The sequence below is a fragment of the Lepisosteus platostomus genome, chromosome 3, assembly GCF_059453375.1.
Source record: "Lepisosteus platostomus isolate fLepPlt1 chromosome 3, fLepPlt1.hap1, whole genome shotgun sequence".
NCBI classification, from domain to species: domain Eukaryota; kingdom Metazoa; phylum Chordata; class Actinopteri; order Semionotiformes; family Lepisosteidae; genus Lepisosteus; species Lepisosteus platostomus.
Window position 1 is genome coordinate 8,447,177 of NC_142613.1, and position 27,521 is coordinate 8,474,697.

Below are 27,521 nucleotides of genomic sequence, written 5' to 3' on the forward strand. Positions count from 1 at the left end.
CCACAGTGAGCTCTGGGGTGTCTTGGGAAGTTAGACTGCACAAAGTGAAAGCTGAGTTTAGAGGCCATATAAAAAGTCGTTATTTCTCAGAGTTTCATGTTAAATGGGGTCTGTCTGTTTCTGCTACACTTTCTCTGATGAAAGCATCTCTATTTGGATTTGACCTTAGTTCAACATTATTTTAGCTCCATTTATGTTTTCTTTTCACTATTTATACTATTAATATTTTGGCCTCACTTCCAACCTGTACAGCGAAATTCAATCTAATCTCAATGCTATCTCAGATGGAGCCTGGAGAATGTTACTCTTACTGCATTCACTTGATATGAAAAAGTAACAGAAGATGCCAAATATTGATGTGGTTCACATTTTACTGTTTGTCTTCCCCTAGGTGAGTTTTCAATTAGTCAGTCTCCTAACAGAAACTTCAGTTATCAATCGCACCATAGTGATGGAGTAAGAATAAAATCATACTATTATTTACATTTTAAGAAGTGAACAGATAAGTTTGTTGTTTGAGTAGTAGTACTGTTCTTCTGAATAACAAAATACTAAGATCAAACCACAAAAAAACAGCCGTGTGGAGCAGTGGTTAGGGCTCTGGATTTGTAACTGAAAGGTCGTGCAGTCGAATCCCAGGTGAGACACTGCTGTTGTGCCCTTGAGCAAAATAACAAACCACATTAATGGTCAATCACCTCCAGAAAGTTTTGATTGCTGAAAAGAATTTAAACCCACATTTAAAAAGACTCAATAACAGCAAAATATAAGAATTGCTAATGGCATCTGAAAGCAGCCTGTTTGTGAAAAGCAAATCGGTTTATCTGCTTCAGCAATAAGCAGACTGTGAACAGAAAATATGTAATGCATGTCTGTTACTTTAATGATTCATTCAACACAAGGACTCCTTCAAGCATGTTGCCAATAGCAGACTAACATTTTGTTGGCAGATCTCACAGTCGTAACTTAATACCACTGTGGTTGGTGAAAATACATAATCAACACCCAGTTGCCATATTAATTAGCCCCGATGGGACTAATTAATACGAGAGCTGATGAGGATTACTACACCAGTTTGGCCACATCAGGAAAGCGGTTGTAGCTCATCGTCTGTATGAAAATGATCTCTGTGCTTGGAGGACTTCAGGGGTAGTGCTGACTGCTGAGAGGTGAAATTGCTGTCTCCTGTGGTTCAGGAAACATCTGAAGTGGAGTCTGAGAGAATGGTGGAGGGCTTTGTTCAGCAGTAAATCCTGTTTGGATCTCGGAAGACCTGTTGGAAGACTCCTTTAACAAAAGATTGTGTTTGGCGCATGTTGAGAGTATCTTCACTGCTCATAGTGATAAAGAAAAATTATTATTATTTTTTGTTATTATTACTAATCAGGTTTTACAAGCTGGAGACTCATAAAAACTGTGAAAAACATTACCAGATACCGCATATATTAAAATGATTAAATAATTGACAGTAAAATAAACTCCACTTAGCATAAAATAATACTAAATATATTAATTGATACACTTGTGAAACAGTCCCTCAGCTTTCTTACCCTGGGTGGTTAAAATGGATTAAATTGTTGTACAACAGGAATCGTATTTGCTTTCTTGAATACAGACACATCTTCTGTAAATATGCAGTCCAGAAAAAAGAACCAGTGCTTCCACAGGGGAATACCAGGTATAGCTACAATGAGTCTTTGTTTTGCCCAAGTTTCAGTTCATGCATCCAGTTTCTAACTGCTTTATCCAATACATGGTTGCAGGGAAGCCAGAGCCTATCCCAGCAAGCAACAGGTACAAGGCACCATACACCCTGGATGGGTCACCAGTCCATCGCAGGCATTCATAGTTAAATCACCAATGTCATTCTGAAGAATTAAGCATGTTTTTTTATTCAAAATCTTTTGAAAAAAATAACCTGGGTTCTACAAGTTTTGAAGAACTGCTGGCCTTTTGAGACTCCTCAACAAATTGTTCAATTTATATACTGTATAAGGCAAGTTAAGATATGGATGAGCGATGCCACGGAATCTGCTTGATTGTGGCTCCAAAAGGACCGGAATTCATTAGGCTTCCACTAGAAAGATAATGAACTTTTTGAGCAGAGCTGCACAGGTGGCCCTGAATTCTCCCTTCTGGACACTGAAGATCCACACTGTCAGTTCAGCACAACTTTTATTCCCTGCATCCCATAAAGTCAACAAGGCACTGACAATGGTGAAATGTAGAAAGCAGCCTAAACAAACAGTGCTGTAAATGGATAGGTTAGAAAAGAAACACTAACCTTATCAGAAACTCTGCAAGGTCAAGATGTGAAAATAAACTTTGGATTTAGAGCGGAGTCGCTCTAAAGGCCTTCTGCTGCAGAATTGAACCCTGGGCCCCAGCGCTGTGGGTGAAAGGGTAGTCACAGCCATCCTAGTGTAGCTTTCCTCTGAAATGCAACTAGGAAATGTTCATTGAAGGGTGTTAACTGTCAGGACCTTGTACTTTGCACATAATTCACCCTATGTGGCTTGCTCACTCACACACTATTACACATAATTACATACAAATTGGGAACTAAATCATGTACGCAGTCAGTCCCTGGCATCAATAATGTGATGTCCTGTGCCTTGTAAAGAGCTGTTGGTCTTGTATCCGTATGTGGACACAGCTTTTCTAGAGGCAAATAATGATGATTTCACTGGTTTGATCAATTCAGAACACGATATCAATGGTTTGAAATAACATGACAACTAAACAAGTCGCAAATGTTTAGAACCGCCTGATAACATTACTATTGGGTTCATTGGCGAAACACTTTGGAAAGGCCCTTGAATCATCAATGGATTGTTACGCCTGGGCAAGCCAGAGCTCAGTGCCCGCGGTGTCCACGGCACAAAGCCGTGTTCACATGTGGTGTCATACAGCCCCCGGTGACGTGAGAACGCAATCAGAGTGGCTGTTTGTGCCACCTGTCCCCCTCTCAATGAGTAATTGCCTCATCAGCACTGGATACTTAAGCTCTGTCCTGTCCACAGTCCGACACCCTGCCTTTGAGATTTCATCTCTGTGCATGGAACCCCAGTTACTACATGGCAGTGGATGGCGTCATCAGCAATCTCGCTGACCTGCCTGGCTGAGTAGCTTCTCCTCTATACTGCCAGTCAGCCCAGAGCACCATGCCTGCCGGCTTGCCTTCTCCTGAACCTAGCAAGAAGATTCCTCAGTCTGTCTTGCAGACGCGGCATTCTCCAGGTCAGTGCTGTGTTGAAAATCAAGAAAACAAAAAAAAAATGAGACTGATCAAATTCAGTCCTCTCACTTGCAGGCTACGAAACTAAAACAGTCGATTTGTTAAGTCCCGATATGTTTAAATGCATCAGAGTTTTCACTTGGGCTCTCTTATACAGATCACAAAAGCTGCTTGTGCTCTGCCATTGAAGTCGAATATCAATCTCAGGGTCAGAACAAAAGATAGGAAATCTCATCTGGGTCAGTGCCAGACTAGCAACATACAGCCAACAAACAGTTGTACAAGCTTGCAAGCAGGAAGATTTGGCAATCGATTGATTTTGCCCTTGAAACCTACAGTATTCACCCTGATAACCACCATGAGGACTAGCAGATTTCTGATTAGACAAGAACAACTTTGCAGCATTTGTGTTCCCACGAAACACCTTTACTCCATTTCTGCATGGGGTGTTGAAGAGCTCTTATCATGTACAAATGTATCATTTAGCTGATAGTCTGTGGTTATCTATAGTATTAGAAAAGGATAGTAAATATTTTAAGCTTTCTTACTTCCCTCAGTCAGACTGTCACAACAAGAGCACAAAATCAATACTTTACCCAGGTGCCTCGGCTCACAATGATTAAGGCTCAAAATGTGGATCCTCCTCTGTAAATGTTTTAAAATGTATTTATTTTGATTACTATTCAAGGCTGTTTTCAGAATGTTCTTCGCTTTTGATATTTTACCTTCTTCTAGAAAATTTGTACATGTACCCACTTTCTAATACTTTTTTCTTTCTTTATCCAGGGTTTTACATTAACTGCTCAAATGCTGAAAATGAAATTGTTTTTTTAAAAGACATGTATTAACAAAAGAATCCTTTGTGTTTTTGAACAAGAAATACAGGTAGTCCGTGATTTACCTGGGCGATGCATTCATGAACAATTCCAAGTAATTCAAAAACATGTTAAAAACAGCTTGTTAGAATGTAAATTGGAGAGGATTTCATCCTGCCTTCTCTCAAAACAAGATGTCTGAACCTTTAATAAAAACAATTACAGATTTATTCATGTATGATCTTTGCATTGTTGTACTAAATGTTTTTTTTTTAATTTTGTCCAAATGAGAAAATCTTATGTTTTATTGTATCAAATTAACCGTTGACCCATTATCATATGACCCATTGTCCTTTTAATACCAAATGCCTCCTTACAAAGCTTTGGAAGACACAGAAGACTAGCTGTGATTTGGATCAGACATTACCTGTGAAGAAAAAGACGAACATTTAGAGAAAACTTCAGAGCTTCAAAATAAAATCATTGTGGCAATCCAAAGACTGATATTCTGTATTCTTTTTTATGTAACTCTAATTTAAAATCATGTGAAGCACTTCTGTTTATGTAAACTGGAGTTTTATTTTGTTTTAAAAAAAATATTAACTATCTTTGTACTTTCAACTCATTAATACCTGAGGAGCTATATTTGATGAGCTTCACCCATTCTAAAGGAAAAAGAGTACTGCGCAGACCCACTGATTGGGGTGGGATTTCACAAAGCAGCTAAAATTGACATTAAAGTAATCAGTATTCAGTGTTCAGAAGTTAGGAATTCTACATTTTTAATAATTACTACAATCATTGTTGAAAGACTTCAGAATAGATTTTAAAATTGACACATGTGGAATATTTTTAAAAATGGACATTAATGTCTTCCCTTCCGTGACAGTAAACTAAAAAGGAGTGTTGAAAGAAAAGCTCAAAACAGGCTTTTCTATTTTTTTGTCAACCTGTTTTCATAGAATTCATAAGCAGATACAATTAATATGATTGAGCTGTACGACATAACTGATAAAGGGCACACAGCATTCATTAACATTAATGATCTACACTCCCTCTCTCCTGTGTGGCCTTGAGAGGTACAGAGTCTGCTGAGGTTCATTTCCTTGTTGAGATATATCTATACAGGGAACGCTTCCAAAATCGATGTGCAAGATGTGCAAGAAATGTACTCCATTGATGCTGGTACAGCAAAATAACACTTCTTCTGAAAAAGCCAATGTAGTGCCACTATATATGACCTACATTGTTCATGAACCATTTTTTGGTGGGTATACAAAGAACACAAAAGTCAGAGAGGGGACCTGTGTCACTGTTCACATGTGATCCGCAAAGGAACCAGAGGAGGAAAATTCACTGCTATCTAGTCGAAAGAGTAAAACACTACGCTTCTGCTTCAGGTGTGGACAGGAGAGAGTGTGAAGAGAGGAGGAGGTGGGGGGGAGACATGCAAATGAGAAAAGAGGAGGGAATGGGGATAATTTTTTGGAAATGTGATGGTTGGATTACAGGGGAGGAGTGAAGGGCAGCACTCTGTAAATGAATGGTGATCTTAAAAAGAAATGAGTGCAGTCTAATGATTTTGGCTTATGATGCCTTTCCAGCACACATGTCTTTGAATGTCTGTGAAAGGAAAGAGACAGATCACAGTGTGGTCATTATCAAGAGAGGAATAGTGAGAGACCCCAGTGTTATAATATCTGCACTCTTCCACTTATCAGCTATAATTCACCATCTTTACTCTAAAGCATATGAACCAAAAGCCTGCTTAGTTTGGAGGTAGTCCACAAAAGGACACAAATACTGCACACACCTTCACTCTTGGTGTGCACATCATTATGGAAATATTGTTAAATCCATTTTCATAGAGCCGTTTAACTTGACAAAATAGAAGGCCTTGAGATTTATTTGGTCAATACCTAAAGTGTTAAAGAGAACTAGACGAGCTGTTGGTCACTGGTCACAGGCTGAAGGGTGAATGCAGGCAATGGAACTGAAACTCACCAGCTGCCCTGGTAATCCCCTCTGCTTCATTACTTTCATACAATCTGGAATCTAACTATCATTTAACATTAACTTATCATCTGACATTACTCGCCCTGGTGAAAGTTTGTGCCCTGCAATGGACTGGTGCACTGTCCAGGGTGTATCCTGCCTCGTGCCCGTTGCTTGTTGGGATAGGCTCTGGCTCGCCCGTGACCCTGTATTGGATAATAAAGTTAGAAAATGGATGGATGGATGGATGGATGGATGGATGGATGGATAAATAAGGGGCTTTTTGTGAAGTGGACTCACCAGACTATCAACAAAGAGAGAAAGCATATCTTGGTTTATGTGTATGCTGTGTGTATAACTCTATAACTATCCTTTCATATGTTTCTTTTCTGTTGACAAAGCCCTAGACATTATCAGCAAAGTACAAGAAATAGTTTTTTTGTGGCGAGTCAGCTTTGAAACGATACAGCCCTGCAATAAACTGCCGTGCGTATCTGAGCACCACTCCCTCCTGTCAGCGCAAACACCTGCCCATTCGGATTCTAATCTCACCCAATGCACCAGTTTCTGCCAGCTCACAGGACAAAAAAGCAAAATAGCATCCTGTTTCAGCCATTTTTCACTGCTACGGAAAGCACTTTTTTATTATCACTGTTCCTATTTCTGATTTTTGAATTAGCCAACATACGGCCTCATTTATGTAGCAATTTCTGACTCCTTTACGTTACAGTATTTAAAAAAAAGACCTCTCCAAATTGCTAATGTCAAAATAAATTGCTGAAACTATTTACTGGTAGTAAGAAAAAGCAATGAAATAAAAACTCTAAGTATTATAAAACCTGTAAACTCATTAAGAGGCTATAAATGTTCTGTGAATATGAGCCTTAATGTCTTTAAACCAAAGGTTCAAATTTGTTTGTATCACACTGTGCCCTTCCTTGTAATTGACTCAAGTGAAAGCAGACAGCTTAGTCTGAGTCAGGGATTAGTAATGCCCAGAGACTGTGCCTGGCAGCTCCCAAAGTGCTTTACTCTTCCAATTCCTCTGAACACGGCCTGACCAAAACAATCTGCAGACCAGATCAGCAGTTAAAAAAAGATCAGCAAACCTTCCCTGCCCTTTCCCACTAGGAAATGTTTCTCAACACCCCTTTAGAGAGCAAACAGCATCTGGTAATGAAGTGTGTCTCATCTTCCTCTGGCTCATTTTTAAGGACCAGATGGTTAGCACTGCTGCTATAATTTCCCAGTCCCAGCCTCAGGTGTCCATGCGTTGGGATTTGCACTGTCTCTCTCTGTTCTCCTGACATTTAACCAGGTGCTCTGGTTTTCTCCTGCCCCTCAAAGGCACACTGGTTAGATTTGTTTGGTGACTCAAACTTGTCAGTTTGTCCATGGCCCATGAATGATCTGCTGTTCTGTTCAGGAATATGGCAGAATAAGGTCTGCCTTATTCCATATGCTTAAGGTGTGAGCTCTGGATTACAGCAATTCTCACAGAAATAAGCGCCTTTCCAACAATGGAAAATATCACATTTATCCAGGTCACACTAACCCCACTTAAAATGAGTTTCTAAAAACACTCTTAACATCTCTTAAATCTACTAGAGATCAGATGGCCTAATAGATAAAGATCCCCATGAGAATGAAAAGACACAGCACTCCATGACTATGGTTGAAAATCACTGACCTGTAGATCCTGATGAACTGGGGCTCTCCAGGACCAGGGGTGCTGAATCCACTCTATAATCCAATCTGTAATCACCAGCTCCTGAAAGGGAGCCTTTCCCAGCCGAACCCTTCCATTCACTGTGAAAAAATTACACAACTGACACATAATGCACAGTGCCTAACAAAAGTAATGATGGATTAGCGTTGTGGCTGGGGCCTGCATGTCCAACTCTGGAGCAGAATCGCTTGTTTGTATTGATGTAAGTAATAACAGCAGCAGGAGACTGAATCAGATGTATTCAGAAACATTTTGTCTGCATATGTTGAAACAAATTCTTATTAGTAGCTCTTGGTAACTATGCAGCATGATAACGACCCAAAACATACCTTTATGGCCAATAAGACAATGGCCAAGTCAATCCACAGATTTAAATCCAACTGAATATACATTTAACAGTGACTATCAAAACTATCTCCCCCTTGGACTTTTTCATCTTTTACTATTTCACATGGGTTCAGGATCAATATACCTACCTCTGGGAGGTCCCAACGTTCATTCCTACAGCTCCCAACAACTACATCATTAAAACAAAGAAACTTTCAAAGTAAATCTGGGAGAGGGTTACTACAGCTTGGGGAAGGGTATAAAAAAATTTCCAAGGCAGTAAAGTCCATTGTAAAGAAATGTGGAAAATACGGCACAACTGTGAAACTGTGAAGAACAGGGTCTCTTAAAAACTGAGTATCCAGACAAGAAGAGCATTCGTCAAGAAGGCAACCAAGAGGCCTGTGACAACTATAAAGAAATTGAAGTCTTCCATGGCCGAGATGGGAATAACTGCATATGCCAATTGCCTGGATGCTTCACAAAGTTGGGATTCATAGAGGAGTGACAAAAAAACTCAAATCTTGACTATACTTTGCCAGATGGCATGTGGAAAACTATGTGACCAAGTTGAAGAAGATTATATGGTCCGATAAGACCAAAATTGACCATTTTACCATCAACAGTAAGCGTTATGTTTAGTGCAACAGAAACCATAACCCTGAGAACACCATCCCTACCGTGAAGCAAGGTGGTGGCAGTAAAATGCTACGGAGATCAGGGCCTGGAAGACTTGTGAAGACAGAAGGAAAAATGGATCTTTGAGAGAAGATTCATCTTCCAGCAGGACAATGACCTAAATAAAACATACATCCAAAGCCACACTGGAGTGATTTAGAAAGAAAAATATCTTTGTTCTGGAGTGGCCCTGTGAAAGCCCACACCTCAATCCAATCAAGAATCTTAAATGATTATAGAGTTAACTAAGATCAGTGAGTCATGGATGTCATGCAGTAAGAGCCTCCAAGGGATATGCAACAGAAGAGAAGTGTTGTTTACACTCTTTATATAACGTGAAGGTGTCCCAATTCTCAAGACTGCTTGAAATTACTGGGTTGAAGACAAAATGTGGTTTTGTTCTAATATGTAAACATGTACTGTAATATGTCAAATGTATGCATGGAACTACCCAAAAATAAAATACAGTGAACTTGGCATTCATAACACATTCATGATTACAAATGTGACTATAAAGCAAAAATAATTTTGACTGCTAAAGACTAAATGTACTTTATTTCTTCATACAGTCATATAGTTCACAAAGCATAAATGAAATACAAGAGTCCTGGAAGGGTTGTGGACACAATAGAACTGTGTCACCTGTCACCCTCTGCAAATAAACTTGCTGTAAATCAGCACTTCCCCATCATGGCCATGAAGGACACCACAGCCTGCATTCTGTTCTATTGAAGTCATTGATTAATTAAGCCCAGTTATTTTTTAATCAACCTACTCGCTTTTTATCAGTTTCAGCCGTTGAAAAGGAAAGAAAGGTTAGAAATAAGTATTAATCCTCTAAGAGGAGCCGAGCTTTAGAAATCCTTTCATTTAGTTTACCCTTTCAAGGTGGAAAGTAATTGTTCTGTACATCACAAAGAACACTTCAATGCATGTGACACAGTGTCAGTCTCAACCGTGTAAGTACGTCATTAATTAATAATCAATTATAGTAAATGTTTAGACAGCTACTGAAGAGCAAATATCTTAAACCTTGAAAGATTGAACTTAAAAGTTAAAATAGAGATCTGCATGCTAGGTTTTCTTGAAAATAATATATTAAGAATATTTCTGAAACTCAGACCCGAGTGTAGAAAAGAGTTATAAATGCAATCAGCTTGTACAATTAAGAAATCAGTAAGCTTAATTAATCAAGAGCTCAGTTGGAGGACAATACTCCAGGACCAGGAGACACTGCTGTACACGGCACACAGACTCTGAAGGTGGCTGTCTTTTGGGCCAAATGTGCCCTACAACAACAGGCACAGAACCAAACTATATTAAACAGCGGGGACAGGTTCAAGTGAAGGGAGGTGACCAGCCCATGTCAGAACTGCCTTTATCACAGGCTGCTGAAGCATCCTCAAAGCCTGAAGACATGAGTCCGACTCACACAAATACATTCTCTTTCCCAGGATGAGTTCAGAACGTCCTGGAAGCCCGCTAGTGGAGCAGGAAGGACTGCATTATGGCAGGGAGACAAGAAATCTGGGGGCATGAGTCTCGCGTTAGTTCTTCAGTCAGATGGTGCGTTCAGTCTGATCCCCACTGCACTGCTGGAGATGCGCAAATTCCACTTTCCGATCTCTCCCAGGAAGGCGAGCTCTCCCAACGGCCCCGTCGTCTCGTGGGTTTTTATGACTGCGGCCCCTGGCTGTTCTTTGTTTTTCCCCCTTTCGCGGTGTAGCGGAAGTTCTTCAGTGGGTTCCGGCCTCTGTGCGGCTGCGGAACCACGACAGTGGAAAGAAATGACGGGTTACAGGCCGCGACAGGGAGCTCCTCGAGAACGTGTCAACAGGTACGAGTGGACCCCACTACGAGTCGCCCCGCTAAGCGTTGTTTCGAACTGACAGACGTGACAGAAACACTCGCCGCATCACCCACCTTGAACTTGCTTTTCAAAACGGCGCCCTCTGCTTTGGCTCCTCGCACACGCTTCCTCTTTCTCTTGACCTGGGGGCTGGCCACATTTTTCAGAGTTTGAGGGACTGAAAAATCAAGCACATGGAAATGGTGTGAGCACATTCACCTCTCTTGACAAAACACTGACTGACTTCCCAGATTCTACACCCTACTGATTTGGCCTACACCTTCCTATTTTCCTATATTTTAAAACAGTGATGGTCCTACATTTTCATTCACTGTACATGATATTCATTTTTGTTTGTAAAATTAAACTGCGTACACATTGTTAATGATTACTTAGAATCGATTTGGATTAAACAACAATTTTCTGTTTTATACCACTCAGAGTGACATTTCTAGCAGCTCAGCTTTACAGTTAAAACTGCAGTAACAGAAGGACCTACAGAGACAATCCTCTGCCTGAAACAATTTGCCACGTGACTAGTTGTGAGCTCCACAGTGTTTTAAAAGAGAGCATAACTGACATTACTGCAGGCTTGCAGGTGCCCAGCAAATAACAGGATTTGAAATAAAAGTTGAGGCTACCTTAGCAGCCTACGTCCACTCAAATGAGGCAAAGACTCCCTCGACTGTGCATCCCCACTCAGGGGAAAACTATGAGCTCATGTCACAAGTCCAGTGCCCAGCTTAAACCACACAGGCCCACTGAGTAAGAACCTTTACTTGCTGAGTCTTATATATTTCACACTAGAAATCTTAACTTCCTAGTGTGTGAATGGCACGGTGGTCTGCACAATTGGGCCCTGTGTTCGATTCTGGGCCGGGACGCCTCTCTGTTCACATTCTTCCTTTTGTTTGAAAGGATTCCCTGCAGGTGCTCCAGTCCACCCGCTTTGCAAAGACATGCTAGATAGGTTAACTGGTGTGTCTCAATTGCTCTTGTGTGCGTGTGCTAATACCATCCAAGATACAGCTCCGCCCTTCACCCTACACCTTTGGGATGGGCTCCAAGTCATCGTAACCTTTGCGATGATAATGGGAAAATGGGCAGCGGTGTACTGTGTAATGCTCAGAATCAACACAGGTGCACTGGGCGCCCCCATGCTATTAGTAACGTGCTCTGCAACAGCAGAAGCTGTGGAGACGCTCACTCAGGTAGTCTGGCACGTTCTTCAGGTGGGGCTTGACGAGGGCTGGGTGGAGATCCCGGTCGTGGCGGAGAATCTGCAGGTCCCGGGGGTTGTCTTCAAAATACGTCTGAAGAAAAGACACAGTCAGATGAATCCAAAAGAAAAAAAAAAGTTTACTTTACTGTTCATCTGAGAGAAGTGGTGTCAATTAATTTGGTCATCTGAGCCTGTGTGAATAACTCTGTAGTTCTGAAATCTGTCTGCTTTCAATATTTGGCTCAATTTGATTATAAAGCATGATTATGTAGTTGCTGATTTCTGCACCACATATCTAACTGCAATTCAGTGTTGGGCCTTTTCCTATCCTGAAGGCTCTGGTGCCATATTAGGACTAAATTTGGATTCTATTTGCTCATAAAGGTTTAATCATCCTTGTAAATTTGAGTTTGTATTTTCCCCAGTCTAAGCTTGCAGTAACTATACATGCAGGTGATACACCATGAGGAGGCACCTACCTTGAGTTTCTCAGAGTTGAGCAGCTCCTGTTTGATTTCCTTGAGACGGGCCTCCTTCACTGCCTGCTTGGTGACAGACCTCATGGCGTCCTGCACACACAGCCAGAGAGACTCAGCCACCGTACAACTCCCTGACACAATCGCAACACACATCCAGCATCCTGAGTCACCCTGGCCATACCAAAGCCCCTACGCATCCTCTTACCTTAGTCTTTAAAATTCCCCTTCATTTTCTGCCGTGCAGCAAATGACAGTGTAAAAATTATATTTTGAACATAAAAACAAGCACATGCCCATGGCCTTTGACACTATGCCTCAATGGTAGATAAGAATCAGTCCAGGTAAACAAGGATAAAACACTTTCCAAAACATTTACAGCCATCTGCTATCAAAACATTGTCACGTTCCCAGAGGACTCTCCCTCAATTCCTGAAGGGCCCAATGTCTTCTGTGTTTTGTTGTGCTTGAGTTCTCAGCTACACATTCAGTCTAATTATTTAATAAACTGTATAAATGTACTACTTTTAAGGCAGCATCGGAAAGGAAATATTTCAAATACTAATAAGGTCTTTAAGGGGAGATTGCTTAAAACATACACTCCATTAAAGATGGTATTTTCTTTAAAAAATTCTAATATGTATAAATTAAATAAGTTAATCCTTTAAATGACTACACAGGTTGGAACACAAGCCATTAGACTGAAGGCCTCTCAGAAACAGAGCTTGAGACCCCTGCAGCACACACGAGCATTAATCACTTACCCGACACCTGTACCTGAAGCCCTCAATCTCCTCCATCTTAAATCCATATGGTTTTAGGGCACATTCTGCATTGTCTGAAACCAGAGACAATCCTATTGTTTACCTTGAGATATTTACTTAACTGGGTAAAAAATGACACAACAATTCTTGATGGTACCTTGGATCTCCGATCTGAACATTTAATTTTATTTTAATTAAAAATTTAAATAAGAAAAGATAGGTAACCTTGCTTTAACCCTGTGTGGATGATTTGTGTAAATATGTTCCCCGATACATCTCTAGGCCTAAAGGAATCACGGGCTAAGCAAACTAAATCATTACAAGCACTTTTTAGGACAAAGCATGATGGGAATCTGGATCAAGGTATTCAGTTATGTTATTAAAGTAAATAGTCTAAACTTATTTTGAGAAACCCGCTGGATAAGAACTTTGGGTCATATAGCCACTAGACACTCAACTACCCAGATGAGGCAAATGGCTCATTTTCAATTGTAACCTTCAAATATTCCTATGTACAATACCAGTCAAAAGATTGAGAACACACAACCTCCTCTGAACAGTTGATGTTGAAACATCTGTACTTCTAGTTGCATTGAGCTCAACTTGTATTTCAGGGGCAGTTAGTCGCCAGTTTTGCAGACTTGTGACTCTAATGAACGTATTCTCTGATTCTCAGGTCACCTTTGGCCTGCCTGACCTTTTCGGATCTCATGAGTGCCGGTTTCTTTATATAGTTTGATAGTCTTGGCCAGAGCAGTTACTGACACTTGCAAAGTTCTTGCAATTTGTCTTAAAGGTTGACCTTCATTTCTTAAAGTAATTATACACCGTCTTTTTACCTAGCTTAACTGAGGAAATTTTGCCATGTTCATTCAGGAATTACAAACATTTGCCCATGCTCTCTATATTTATAGTAATCATGGACCCTCACCTGTTTACCAATAATTGGTGACAAAAGGTCAGGACAAAAGGAGTGAGATAACATGCTAGTTCACTGTAAGAACATTTAACAAAGACAATTTTAAATTTCTTTTAGTGTTCCAACACCATGTTATACACATTTCTGACTTTTAACTAACCTGGGCTTCAGACTAAAATCTGCTTGCTTTGGGTGTTCACTTTATTGAAAATGAAAACGTAACATTTTCAATGCAGTTCACTTAAGATTAAGAACACATACCATGTAATTAAATATTAAGTGTTTATAGACAAGTTTATACAGTTTAAAGCGCAGATAATCATGAAAAACCTGGTTTCAAGCAGGTATACTCAAACTTTTGACTGGTACTGTAAGTCATTCAAAGATTAACCGCAGCACAAACATATTAATGTCTGTCTTTATTTTAATTACAAGACAGAACCATAACTGCCTTAACGCTGGGGCCTTGACATCACTGACAAGAACAGGGATGGAGTTTAGATCCACTTCTACTGTCAGCCAGACATTAGCTTATTGTAGACAGCTCAGCATGCGGTACGTAATGAGCAAAATGTCTGCAGGGCCACCCCCAAATCCTCCAAACGTTCGGGTTTTTTTAAGAGAAAATAAAAGAAGCCGTCTCTGTTGGCATCCTATGCATGTGACATCTGACAATTCTACTGAGACCCAGAATGCAGGATGACAGTCTGAAGAAAAGGAGACATGGACAAACTGAGCTCACCTCCCATGAGCCCGTCCCGGAATTCCTCCAGCAGGCCCAGCTCCGCGTGCGAGACGAAGCTCAGGGCTGTCCCAGGGTTGTCAGCTCTGGCTGTCCTGCAGGGGCACAGACAGAAACCAACAGGGAGAAGGGTCAGGTGAGGCTGCTCTCTCTGCTGGATTTGAAATTCTTACCAGATTCCTATCCTGTGCTATTGATAAAGGCTTGCAGGGGACGAGAAGACTAAATGACGTTCCGTGAACAACTCCTGTACAGCCTTCCTCTGCAGACTGGAGAAGCAAATTAGCCGAAGCGTCACTCATGAAACAGTCCACACAGCTGCAAGAGTCAGTGGAGGGAGTGTTTTACCCCATGCACAGCCACACACAGAGAATCAATGGAAGGAGAGGACCTTACCTGCCAACACGGTGGATATAAGAATCGATGGAGGTGGGCAGGTCAAAGTTAATGACATTGGCCACATCCTGGAAGTCGACCCCCCTGGATACTCCATACTCCTTGTCTTTTCCCCTGAAAGCAGAACAGAAGTGTCCCGTGAGAACAAAAAGAGCTGCCGCTCAGTCTGGTCCAAGACCAAAGAGGGTAAAACACACATGTGCCAGGAAAACAAGCCTGAAAGAGCAAAACAGGCATGAAATCTCTGAATCGACAGAAGACAAAATGGAAAACACAGAGACACTCTTAAAATAAACTTAATTTGCTTTCCTGCGGTTTGCCTTGTTGTCTGTTCAGTCCCATATTGCATTAATAACAAAAGAAGACTATTTTTAAAAACCCGTAACTTGTAAAGGTCACTACAAGTAACGCACAGTGCATCTAACCTAGTGTTCTAGGCAGATGGCTGTACTGGACTTCAATGTGCGAAGCCCCCATATGGCACCTAGCAACACCACAAACCGGCCTGGACAGGAGAGATGTCTGCCTCTTCGAACAAATGGAACTGTGGTTTTACTTTCAATAAGCTTACAGCAGGTTCTCTCAGCCACCCTGTCTGAAAAGTAATACCCCCTGCTTCCTGTTCCCTCCCAGCCCTATACTCACCTCCCTTCTTTCCAAAAGCTCTTTTTTTTCTTCTTTCCCTTACTGCCCTCTGCCTCCTGGGCGCTGCTGGGCTGCGCCAGGTTCTGCTCGTCTGTGGCGATGACGTAATCATAGAAGCCCTGGTTAAACTGGCCAATGATGTGGCACCTAGAGAGAGAGGCCTGGCAGTCAGTCTGGAGAGCTCCAGGAACACACCGGTTAAAATCACAGCACAGGTGTCAGGAGCCACTCAGCTCATTCGATACATAAGAGCATACAGGGAGTCCAGAGAGCAAGACCAGCCATTCTGCTGATAATGACAGCTGTGTCATTGATATTCATTCCTGCCCGTGGAGGATAATAACTCTGCAGATTAGATTATACAGTCTCCAGTGGCTAATGACCTGATACTGCAGGTTAACTAGAGCAATTAATCCATATCTGACTGGCTTAAGGAATTACGTGCTCAGAAGAAACTGAAACCAAAATGATCCCTAAACCCTCCAGGCTCTGAAGTCTTGGATATTGAATAATAGTGAAGTCAATATCAACAGCCTAACTGAACCAGCACTGCAGAGTGAGGATCTGACCCCATTAAAGTCACATCAATTAAACATAGAAATCCTAAAGAAAAAAAGAGCGCCTGGTCACACACACCTGGACAGGATGGGCAGCTCGGAGTTGAGCACGCACGCAGGGATGCTGAACTGCTCCAGGAAGAGCTTGAGGCGGTAGCAGCGGTCGATGGCGCTGACGAAGATGATGGTCTTGCCCCGGACCAGGCCCAGCTTCAGCAGGGTGTAGATGAGCAGGAACTTGTCTTCTTCCTCGCAGAGCACGCTGTACTGCGTCAGCTGGGAGCTGTCCGGCAGCTGGGAGCCCTGCAGCTTCAGAGTCACCTGGGAAAGCACAGCCAAAAGGCGCACATGAGCAAGATTTATACCCGCATCTTGGAATGGCAACAGAAAAGTAAAAAACAAGCAAACTCTTGCACAATTAGATGTATTTCTAGAAAATAGATCAGATTTGATATCCGGTATTCAGGATTGCATAACTATGTTATATACTATAACATATAGTTATAGTATATAACTAGTATATAACATAGTATATAACATATAACTATGTTATATATTATATACTATGAAAAACTAAGGTTGCTGCTGGAAGAGGTGTTAGTGGGGCCAGCAGGGGGCGCTCACCCTGTGGTCCATGTGGGTCCTAATGCCCCAGTATAGTGATGGGGACACTATACTGTAAACAGGCGCCGTCCTTTGGATGAGACGTAAAACCGAGGTCCTGACTCTCTGTGGTCATTAAAAATCCCAGGGCGCTTCTCGAAAAGAGTAGGGGTGTAACCCCGGTGTCCTGGCCAAATTTCCCCCTGGTCTTTACCAATCATGGCCTCCTAATAATACCCTTCTATGAATTGGCTACATTACTCTGCTCTCCTCCCCACTGATAGCTGATGTGTGGTGAGCGTTCTGGCGCACTATGGCTGCCGTCGCATCATCCAGGTGGATGCTGCACATTGGTGGTGGTGGAGGGGAGTCCCCATTACCTGTAAAGCGCTTTGAGTGGAGTGTCCAGAAAAGCGCTATATAAATGTAAGCAATTATTATTATTATTATTATTATTATTATTATTATGTTTTTCTTTATTCAAATGACCTAACTCAGATTCCTAGAAAAACCTCCTTGACGGCAACACCATTGCGACAATCGAATCTTGTCATTTAGAGCCAAGCTGCAGAAGCCCCTTGCCCACTAACTCTGTCCCGTCTTACAGGGTTGTGTAGGACCAGCTCTTTCAACGCCTGGACATCTTCATTGAAGGTGGCAGACATCAGGAAGGCCTGGTAGATTTTGGGCAAATGGCTGTAGGAGTAGCAAAAAGAGTGGCAATCAAAACAACAGTCAGGTAGCACACCTGGAAACGTCCTCATGCATACTTATACTAATGCCTTGACTTTGCAAACTCACATTGACAGCTACATGCATATGACTACCAACAGCATCTACCCATGGCTACATGAAAGGTGACATACAGCATGAAAGGTGCTGATTAAATGATGCAAGTCACTTATCTTATCAGAACTGATACACTGATTACTGATGAGTGAAGAAATCAAAGTTCCAGTTTTCTCTATTATCTCAGTGCATCCCAATCCTAGTTCTGGAGAGGCCATGTCCCTTGTCCCAGGGTTCCCATATTTTTCTTTTCAGAGTCTGTCAGGTAAATAACTGAATGGTGTACTTATTATTTACTCAGCCACCACAGTCTTTGTCTTAATGTATTAACTCAAGAAAGCTAGGAAGCAAGAAAGCTAGTACATGTGGATGTGGAAATGTGGATCTGCTATGAATGGGAATGAACAAATAAATGTTCTAACACCTGGACAGGTTGAACAGCTGGATGCCAGTGTGTGTGTGTGTGTGTGTGTGTGTGTGTGTGTGTGTGTGTGTGTGTGTGTGTGTGTGTGTGCCAAGTCAGACGGCACAGTGGACCTCACCACAACAGGCTTTTCAAGTCACTCTCAAAGCCAAAGGAAAAGACCAGGTCAGCCTCATCGATCACCAGCATCTCCAGGGAGCTGCGCAGGGTCAGGTTCTGGGCCAGCAGGTGGGCCAGCACCCGTGACGGAGTGCCCACCACGATGTCCGGCTTCTCCATCAGGATGGGCCTGAAACACAGAGCCCAGAGATTAACGCTGCAGGGGCCCACAGATTCACCTCAGACCCCCGGAGCGAACCACTACTAACAGCCAAGTGGTACTTAAAAATCGTGAGACTTTATGGACAATGTACTTTTGAAACCAAAACATCAGACACAGGAATACTAAGGTCACTGTTCGGCTCAAGACCAGGGGAGAATTCAAATACCCCTCTGAAATCAAAGAGGTTATGAAATGGTTTAAAACACTATGGGCTTCTAGGCCTAACATGTTCAGTTCTAGCATTTTGTAGTAAAGATTCCAAATTAGAAAACATTGGCAGGCTTGTAATTTAAATGAAAACAAATAAAAGCACATAAAAATAAAATAAGTTGTAGCGTGCACACAAGTGCCATTTCATTCCACAATACACCGGGGTGACTCTGTCCAAATAAGAGGAAAGAAAAGCCTCTGCTGGCACTCAGCGTTATCACATTACAAAAAACGCTGTCGGTTTTTGTCAGCTTCTGCTTCTGCCCCTAACATCCCCCCCCCCACCCACCCACCCACCACCTGTGGTTCTTACTTCTGCGCAGAGACGTCGGCCTTGCCCGAGATATCTGCCACCCTGACGTCCCGGGCGCAGTAGGAGGTGAGCTGGCGGATCATGGTCTGTGCCTGCTGGCCCAGCTCCTTGGTGGGGACGAGGACCAGAGCCCTCACCGCCTGCTCCTGCACCGTCTGCGCAGACACACACAAAACAGCAGAGGCAGCCCGGCTCTCCATGTTACTCTCAGCGCAGAACCGCCTCCCTGGCATCACACTACACAAGCAGACCTGAAGCACCCGCATGCAAAGCAGGAACCGGCATGTGGTCCCTGTTCTGGGGAGAACAAAAGTCGGTGCCACTTCCCGAAATGGGGGGGCGGAGCGGTGGCTCTGTGGCTCAGGATCTGCGCCTGTGGCTGGAAGGTTGCCGGTTCAAATCCCGCAGCCGGCAGAGGAATCCTACTCCGTTGGGCCCCTGAGCAAAGCCCTTAACCCCAGCTGCTCCAGGGGCGCTGTACAATGGCTGACCCTGCGCTCTGACCCCAGGCTCTCTCCCTGTCTGTGTGTCTCATGGAGAGCAAGCTGGGGTATGCGAAAAGACTAATTCCTAATGCAAGAAATTGTATAGGGTTAATAAAGCGATGTTAAATTCACCCTGATCCCAAATGGACACACGCCTGCACATAATTCAAACTCCCCAGCAACATGAAATCAGCTGAGTTCTTGGCCAGGGCTAACACAAGTGCCAAGTGGGCTGCTGGTTACCTGTTTTGCGGAGAGAATGTGCTGAATGATGGGCACGGCGTAGGCGGCGGTCTTGCCGGAGCCAGTTCGGGCTCGTGCCAGGAGGTCTTTCCCTTCCAGAGCCAGGGGGATGGCCTTCTCCTGGATCAGGGTGGGCTGGGCCCAGCCCAGGTCTGCCAGCGCCTAGGAGAGAGCACTCGCATATCAGAGCTCCAGTCCCCACACAGGAACAACACTACAGCCTGAAACCTGGCTGACATGAAGATGTACAGGGTCTACAATCCATATCTCATACCACTTACACCAGTATCAATGTGAGGAATGTAGCCAAGTTTCATGGTATCAGTGACCACACAGTGACAACAAGACAACAACCTGCTATCACAGTTGTACAGCTGCCTAGCAGATTATCCAAAACACACACAAGCTGTAAAAGTTTGTGTTGGACAATAATGTATTAGAGACACATATGCACAGCTATGAACTGAAATGAGAAATCAGAATGTGATTTTTATTTTCCTTTTTTCTCAGCATGTATTATTTGTACTGTTCCCTATGTTATGTTTACACTGACGTTTTTAAGAATGTATACACACTTTCGTGGCCATTGCTAAGTATACTGCGTGAACTCCGTGACCTCCTTCTGGGATCTGAACAGATGTGGTGATAAGAATCAATACTAATTTCACTCGTGCAAACACAAGGGAAATCACGAGACTCAGTGACGGCCCACCTTAAACTTAAATCTGGCCTCGAAAAGAACTGAGAGGATCAATTCAAACATACGAACTCATTCTAAACGGGAGGGGGATTCTACCTTTTTAGACTCAACAACTACACTAGGAGCAAAGAATGATGAACACTATTTTTTGGGGGGGTCGTGGGAGCACTTTTAAAAAGTAAACCCTGAACAAACTGTTTGAAACTGGGTGTTGGTTAACATCAAAGTAAGAAAGCTCAAATGTTGTTGTTTTTTTTACGTTACGAGTCAAATTACAGGGAGGCTGAGACAGAATACGCATTTGTGCACAAAGAAACCCTCTTGCGGCAGTTCATTTGAATTGACAACTTTTAGGGTCAGGTTAAAATGTATTAATCCCAACACTTAAGGATTCCCAAATTCACCACATAACCAGTAACTGTAAAATGAGATTGGAAGATTTACAAACTATTCTTGAACAATTTAACGTCTGTAATAAGATTAAATTACATAACAAAACAGAAATAACCATTTAGATATTTTATCACCTCCTTACAATTCTGAAATCTTTGCAGCTCAACACTACTGATAGACGAGACGTGGACATGAGAATTGGCTTCTTTGCATGAGAACCGATCTTCACAGCGCTACCCCCAAAAGAATAAGGCGGCCCATACTCTTCTGTAGTAAAGATTCGCTGGTTACACAACTTTACCTACCTTTAAAAGGCGATCATCTAGCCCCATTTCATGGAACTGCAGTCTGTCAGCAGCCATTTCTCCCACGTGTGTCTGCTATCTCCGGAAGAATCGGGGCTGATGAAGTACTCAAACAGAAACGGGCAGCGACACCTGGCGGCTTGGAGGAGCAGTATGTTCGAAAGCGACTTAAACTTGGAAGGCAGACGAAAACTACGCCAAGATAAAATGCCTTATTACTCGCTTAAGAGACAAGTGGTTTTTAACCAATAAAACTTCTCAATACCGTCCTGCTCTTGATAAAACTGTTAATATTATCCATAATGGCTAAAGAAACTTGTCCATTTTCAAAAATTAAACGAGCCATCTTTAAAATAAATACAATTGGTACAAATTGGTATAAACCGTGTTAATAAGCTTGCAGTGTTAGGACATAAGACAACGTTAAAATATTTTTCTTCAGTTTACATTCTGAGTTGCTCTTCATATCTTGTGTTTTACTGATTACTTAACCATATTCAGATTTTGTATAAAGCTGTGTAATTATTAAAATTAAATAAAACCTAACCTAGAAAAGGCTTTACCCGTATTTTGAAAAAAGGGGACAAATAAACCACAACACTAAAAAGCAGTATTCATAAGTCAGTTTTATTTACTGAACACAAAGCTCTGTATTTAAAGAAAAACATGTACAGCAGCTGGACAAACGTTTTTTTTACTGTAACTTAAAAACAGGAATAAGTGGCTACAGTAATAAGTGTTGTCTTCTTTCAAAGGACCAGATAATTGAAAACAGTTCTTGTGAAAAAGCTGCTCACGTATCCAAAATTAGCGTTTACGTTAGAAATTACTTATACTGAAAGAAACGTGCCTCTTGCCTTAAATGAGGTGTGATGTTTTACTGCACATCTTGCAAGTTAAAACGACGTTATGTGTGGTGCAAAACGATAAAGGCATTAGTAATTCCAACATGACATTGGTTTCATTCTGGTTTGTATTAGCAGCATGAATATAGTACCATGTGACAATAGGATATCTTTGTTTCTTTAAAATGTGAAAGGGTCTATTGATCAGATCTATTGTTGATCAGAAAAAACATTTTCATAAATACATTAATGGCATTAAACATCAGACAATACAGAGCAGGCAATCAAAAGGTAACAAACCGTACTATTCAAATTCAAAAACAAAATAAATAGACTTAAATGTACTGCAATATCAAGCTGAAATATTTATATCCAAAAGGCTTTTTCTCAGTCTGTGATTCACAAGACCAATTTTTTTCATTGTGTGAAGCCAACAATCTTTAGTTTTTCTCTCAAAGCTCAATAAATAATTTCTTCCCCAATATAGTATTCACTTTATCTTAATGTTTTTCAACATCACGTTCCTCACCTGAAGTGTATTTTTTAATTCCTCCTTTCACATTAACTCTTCACCTAACACACTACATTTCATTCCACGGACTTGACCACAGTTACTCCACTACAGTTAAGCAATTGGTTCCAACTCATACGAAAAACAAAACTTTACTCCAACTCACCACTGTCATTCTGAATTAAAGTGTTAATAGTATTTAAGTTATTTACCTACCCCTGCATTACTTTGGGTAGAAAAGAGAGGAATGCATGTGTTAGGAATACTGCCTACTATGTGTAATATTAAAGTACATATGAATCACACAGCATGTACAGTCTGCAGATGTGTTGCATATTCACAGATGAAATATCAACAGTTAGAAAACCAAAGCTTCACTTAATTCCAATAAGAACTTTAAATGAACCCTGACATGGGAATTACAAAAAATAAACGTAATTTTGGGGTTAAGATTTCTGTAAATGAGAACGTCTAGTCACCTCAAATGTACAAATTACCTATTAATTAGAACCGGAAATATGCTGACATTTACCATATCAAGTAAGCAATGTCATTGTTTTACTGTTTAAAGGGGATCTTCCATTAAAAGGAGGAAGATAGGTAAAAAAAACTCTTATCATTCCTTGAACCTGCCTTTACTTTAAAACTTGAATTACTCTTCCCTCCCCCACTCCCAGCACGGAGAATCCAACAGGATTTTTCCACGGAGCCAAAGTGAAAGTCTTCAAATCTCAATGGCTGGATCAATAGTCTGGGCATCAGGTTGAGTCCCACTCGTCGCACCTCCACCTCTTCCTAAAGACAGGAGACGCAGTAACGAGCACTGGAGGAGGAAGGGGGTCAGCAGAGGGCACGCAGGATTACACCAGCTTCTTGGCCTCGAAAAAGCTTTTCAGGTGCCTCATCTGCCAAATGCCGGTGATGATGAGGATGATGGTCTGGGCAATGGACCACCACAGCACACGCTGGTTGGTGCTCTCACTGGTCATCCTGAAGCGCTCCTCGCGGTACTGCCGAGACAGACACACAGACACTGAAAACACAGCCTCTCCTGGCCCAGACTGTTACGGGTATTCTGTGCTGGTTTCAGAGGTGCACACTGCCTGGAGCCCCATTACCAAAGCACTGCACCCCACACCTTCCATTAGCTGAGCAACAAGAACAGCCTGAAGAGGACTTGACCTGTATTCCACGAGGTTTTAAAATATCTGCAGATCTAACCCATCCTTTTTTTCCCTAACAGAATCTCCCTCAATTGAGGGTGCTTGTGAGAGGATTGCACAGTGCATCTGTAGCACATATTTTCAATAGCATTTAGACATACTGTAAGGTGTATTTTGTGCTGGGAAGTGAATGGAAATCCATTTACTGCTGCTGTAAATTATACGGTCTATTCACTGGACATGGAGTTCCATAACCATAATGTTCTGACCAGTGTGTGTACAGTATGTTGCATTGTAATGTTTTCTGCTATGTTATGCTCACTGCAGAAGTTATGCAATAGCATGACCACAACAAAAGAATTTAGCAGAAAATAGTTCTTAAGCAAGAAACGGATCAGAACTATGTAGAACAAGCTAGAAACATACTGACAAACCACTCTGGGCCTTTCTTACCCGCTGGTAGTTCTGCTCTTTCTGGATCTGCTCCACCTGGTCCAGCAGCTGCCTGACTCTGAGCTGGAGCTCTGTCAGCTTGTCTTTGGCTGCAATCTCAGGGTAGTTATTGGCGTGTTCCCCTACCTGGATATCCAGGTGAACTCTCTGACAGATTAACACAGGGAAATTAAAAAAAACATGACGTATGACATCAACTTAGCTCTTAGTGATCAGGAAAGTCTGTGAGGTCTGAAGCAAGATTAAATCACGATGTTTCAACTGTTAATGGATACTGTGATTCCCTCTGAGAAACTTAGATGAGTTTGATAGAACCAGTTCTCTTCTCTCTCTCTCCATCTTCCATCAGACAACTGTTGAAACTTTAGGATTACCCAAGAAAGTTACTCAAAGCAGAATAAATGGCAACCTCTTTAAGTTGATTACTGTTTTTAGTGTTTTTCAGTGTTCTGAATTTCAATCATCTATAACAACGCCCTGTACCTGAGAATTGCAACGATACAAAAAGCTGCAAGAGCACAAGATGGCATGTATTTTAATCTTCAAAAGGCAGGACCTGCCTGGAACACTTGTGAAGCAAAATGCCAGAACGGTAGTATGAAGGACTGCTTACCAACTTCCCCCCAGCAAAAAGCACCATCTTGGTGGAGTTGGAGTGCAGACAGATCTGATGCTCTCCAGGGGTGTGGGAGGTGAAGGTGAAGCGGCCTTCTGATCCATATTGCCGGGAAAGCACGACCTACGACACACAGGCAGAGCCAACAGGTGACTCTTCACTCCCACCAGTCCCAGACCCATATTCATCACATTTTAATACAGTACGTGGAATGGCATCCAAATCTAAAGGAGGGATTTGAATGAAGTAACACCCCAGCCAAGCACCAAAACTAATATATAGCAACAAGTCCTCCCACACACTGTGCCAAGTGTACTTTGTTAACTCATGTACATTCATCATGCCATGTTCAGCACTAGCATGTGGCATGTTGTAAATTCCTGAGCGTAATGCCAAAAGTAATTTGTTTTTGTGTCCCAAATGTGGTTGAGGTTTTTTTGTTCCCAGACGAAAATGTGTTTCAAAGGTTATTGTTTCATGGAAAATATAATCTGTTGTCTCCACAATGTCAAATTGGACATTATATATTTTCTCTTCTGTTCAACGAATGCAACCCACATGACAATAAATAATGCTTTTTGCAATAAGATGCTCACTGCATAACAGATTGCTTTATTCCAGGTTTAGCAGCTTTAGACTGAGGAATTAACCTAGCGCCAGGTGATAGCCACGTGGAGATTAAATAATATTTTAAATATGCTTCGCCTCTAGGTGAAAATTGCAGAACCACAGTGTAAAACAATTTACTGGCATGTTAGAAAGCAGTCTACAATTCAGGAGGAAGTTTGAACTGTCTTTGCTTGAAAAGGCACTGGTCTTCCATGCAGCCCCAGAGTTATGAGACCCAACGCTACCTTGGTGTCTGGATCTTTGACCTCGACATGCATCCCCAGGCCAGGTGTGGACGGCAGGAATGAGCTGCTCTGCTTGTCCCACAGCTGTGTGCGGTATTTCCCTGGGAGAAACACCCAACAGGAATCAGCATGTTTGCTCTCTGTCCAACGACGGAACCAAGACTTGCAATGCACAAGCACATGGCTCTGCTTCACACTTTGCAGGCCCTTGTATAATAGGCAGCATTAGGTGCTGGTTACCCTGTACTTCATACCCTGCTAGATTATTTAAAAAGGACATACAGTAGGTGCTTGCATTTCTGCTTCATTCAGCACATTCTCTTGAAGAGCCTGCAGTAAGCCCATAAAACCTGAAATGGAACAAACGGCTATACAAAGGGCATTCTTCATCATTTACAGTGTATAAACTAGGAGTCTCAGATCCAGGTCCTGTGAAGGCCCTGGTCTAAGAGGCTATATGGATGACCACTAAAAGACCAACAGAGTCCTACTGTGGATTATCAAGGATATTTTTTTTTTAATTAAGTGATTTGCAGATCAATCGGTACAAAAATCAGAATGCCCTTCAGCCCATAATGACAAGAGTTCCCTAAACGGAACAGATTATTTGCTTAATTGGCCAACATTTACAAAAACGACTAATATTTTTAAAAAAGTCAACTTTAAGGTGACTTATACAAATAACCTTTGCTCATATTTCGGTTCAGACTAACATATGCACAACCCATGCTGTTTCAAACCACTAGGTTTGCATCACTAGACTTAAGAACAGTTTCTACCTCAATCCAGTGTGCATCCTTAAAACTAACTGCAATGCCTCAGAACTCAATGCACCTTCTGTATGGAGTATCATATTCTTTTCACTACCACATTTATTGTCAGTGGTTGTTATTATTTATTCTGTACCATTTTGTAATGTAGTTTACATTGTGTGAGGTGATCAGTTGTACTGTGTATGCCCCGAGAGATCGGCGCGAATAAGAATTTCAATGCACCTCTGGCACAAACGCCTCTAATACTCTGCAAACCAGCAAAACTTGTTTTTCGTCTTAAAGGTGTCAAGGGCGACCCGTCGATATAACAGAAGCGAGCACAGGTGCAGAACTAAGACCATGGCACCTGCGCGCTCAGCTAACCATTTGTTTACACGACGACGTTTTATGAGAATGAAACGCACACACTGAAACATGAAATATTAGTCTTTTTCATTATTTCCTGACATTTTAACCAAAAAAAAAACCCCACAAGTAAGCATACTGTAGCAAGCACTCGAGAGAATTGTGAACAAGAGAACTGCATGTACTCCGTAGAGGACGCCGAACAACGTTATACACTCTATGCCAGCTCGCTTTTTAAACGATAAAGAGCAATTGAAGGGCTGCTGAAGTAGTTCAGGAAGGTTCGTCGTCCCAGGAGGGATGGGCGTACGTAGATAAACGAAAGCGAACCCAGTTTTATTAACCAACGGCGAACGCGGTCAGGTAGTTCACCTGTACGTACCGATAACCATGGTCTCGTCGGGAATCTCCTCGATGAAACATTTTTTCTCCGTCTCCCCGATATGGAAGTACAGCGCTCGGGTGAGGCTGAGAGTGGCGAGCAAGAACAGACAGACAACCTGCGAGAACAGAGACATCCTGGACAAAACTGACATTGACAGCGGCTGCACCTGAGACGTCGAATCCGCACAATACACACAGCCTCAGCTTCCGAGCGGGCATGCGCGGATTCTTCCAGCAGTTCCGACCCAGGGCACTGCGTCTGCGCAGTGTTTTTGCGGCCCAAAAAGTAGTCGATTTGAGCATGCGCGGAAAAAGGGATGACGTATTGCTAAGACGGGGTTATCATACAGCAATGTATGTACAGTATACAGTTATTGGCCACGTAGGACAACAACTTTCCTAACTGTTTCAATTCAGGATATTTTCCTGAAGATTCTT

At 42.1% G+C, this 27,521-nt stretch overlaps 2 protein-coding genes and 1 long non-coding RNA gene across 4 annotated transcripts; all 3 read right to left on the reverse strand.

Annotated features, from left to right (window-relative positions):
• Positions 1-860: 860 nt before the first annotated feature.
• On the reverse strand, positions 861-2,429 carry LOC148674257 (uncharacterized). The gene is made up of 2 exons (XR_015935577.1): positions 2,279-2,429; positions 861-1,331 (listed from the first exon to the last, which is right to left on the reverse strand). It is a non-coding gene; the product is annotated as an uncharacterized LOC148674257 (long non-coding RNA).
• Positions 2,430-9,318: 6,889 nt separating this feature from the next.
• ddx56 (DEAD (Asp-Glu-Ala-Asp) box helicase 56) lies at positions 9,319-21,229 on the reverse strand. Of its 2 annotated transcripts, XR_015935283.1 has the most exons (15): positions 21,140-21,229; positions 19,742-19,903; positions 19,014-19,168; positions 18,287-18,457; positions 17,561-17,651; positions 16,432-16,673; positions 15,796-15,942; positions 15,151-15,264; positions 14,755-14,849; positions 13,094-13,167; positions 12,333-12,422; positions 11,839-11,944; positions 10,706-10,809; positions 9,707-10,543; positions 9,319-9,553 (listed from the first exon to the last, which is right to left on the reverse strand). XR_015935283.1 is itself a non-coding variant. In XM_088624229.1 (14 exons), the coding sequence occupies exons 1-14, from the start codon at positions 21,194-21,196 to the stop codon at positions 10,457-10,459; spliced, it is 1,695 nt and encodes a 564-aa protein (XP_088480355.1). In that variant the 5' UTR covers positions 21,197-21,229; the 3' UTR covers positions 9,319-10,456. The 2 variants fall into 2 exon arrangements, 1 of the variants encoding a protein (XP_088480355.1); XM_088624229.1 differs by having other exon boundaries at positions 9,319-10,543.
• Positions 21,230-21,747: 518 nt separating this feature from the next.
• Positions 21,748-27,348, reverse strand: LOC148674259 (transmembrane emp24 domain-containing protein 4-like). The gene is made up of 5 exons (XM_088624240.1): positions 27,082-27,348; positions 25,582-25,682; positions 24,725-24,850; positions 24,112-24,258; positions 21,748-23,505 (listed from the first exon to the last, which is right to left on the reverse strand). Exons 1-5 carry the CDS (start codon positions 27,233-27,235, stop codon positions 23,356-23,358), a joined length of 678 nt encoding a protein of 225 aa, XP_088480366.1. The 5' UTR covers positions 27,236-27,348; the 3' UTR covers positions 21,748-23,355.
• Between the last annotated feature and the right edge of the window lie 173 nt (positions 27,349-27,521).

Bases quoted from the DNA above. Each gene is read 5' to 3' on its own strand.
- LOC148674259 (XM_088624240.1), bottom strand. From the start codon at position 27,235: ATGTCAGTTTTGTCCAGGATGTCTCTGTTCTCGCAGGTTGTCTGTCTG. The intron at 24,851-25,581 runs GTAGCGTTGGGT...TGTGTGTCGTAG, and splicing joins TCAAAGATCCAGACACCAAG to GTCGTGCTTTCCCGGCAATA. The intron at 24,259-24,724 runs GTAAGCAGTCCT...TTAATCTGTCAG, and splicing joins TTTTTGCTGGGGGGAAGTTG to AGAGTTCACCTGGATATCCA.
- ddx56 (XM_088624229.1), bottom strand. From the start codon at position 21,196: ATGGCTGCTGACAGACTGCAGTTCCATGAAATGGGGCTAGATGATCGC. The intron at 19,169-19,741 runs GTAACCAGCAGC...GTGTCTGCGCAG, and splicing joins ACATTCTCTCCGCAAAACAG to ACGGTGCAGGAGCAGGCGGT. The intron at 17,652-18,286 runs GTGAGGTCCACT...CTACTCCTACAG, and splicing joins GACTTGAAAAGCCTGTTGTG to CCATTTGCCCAAAATCTACC.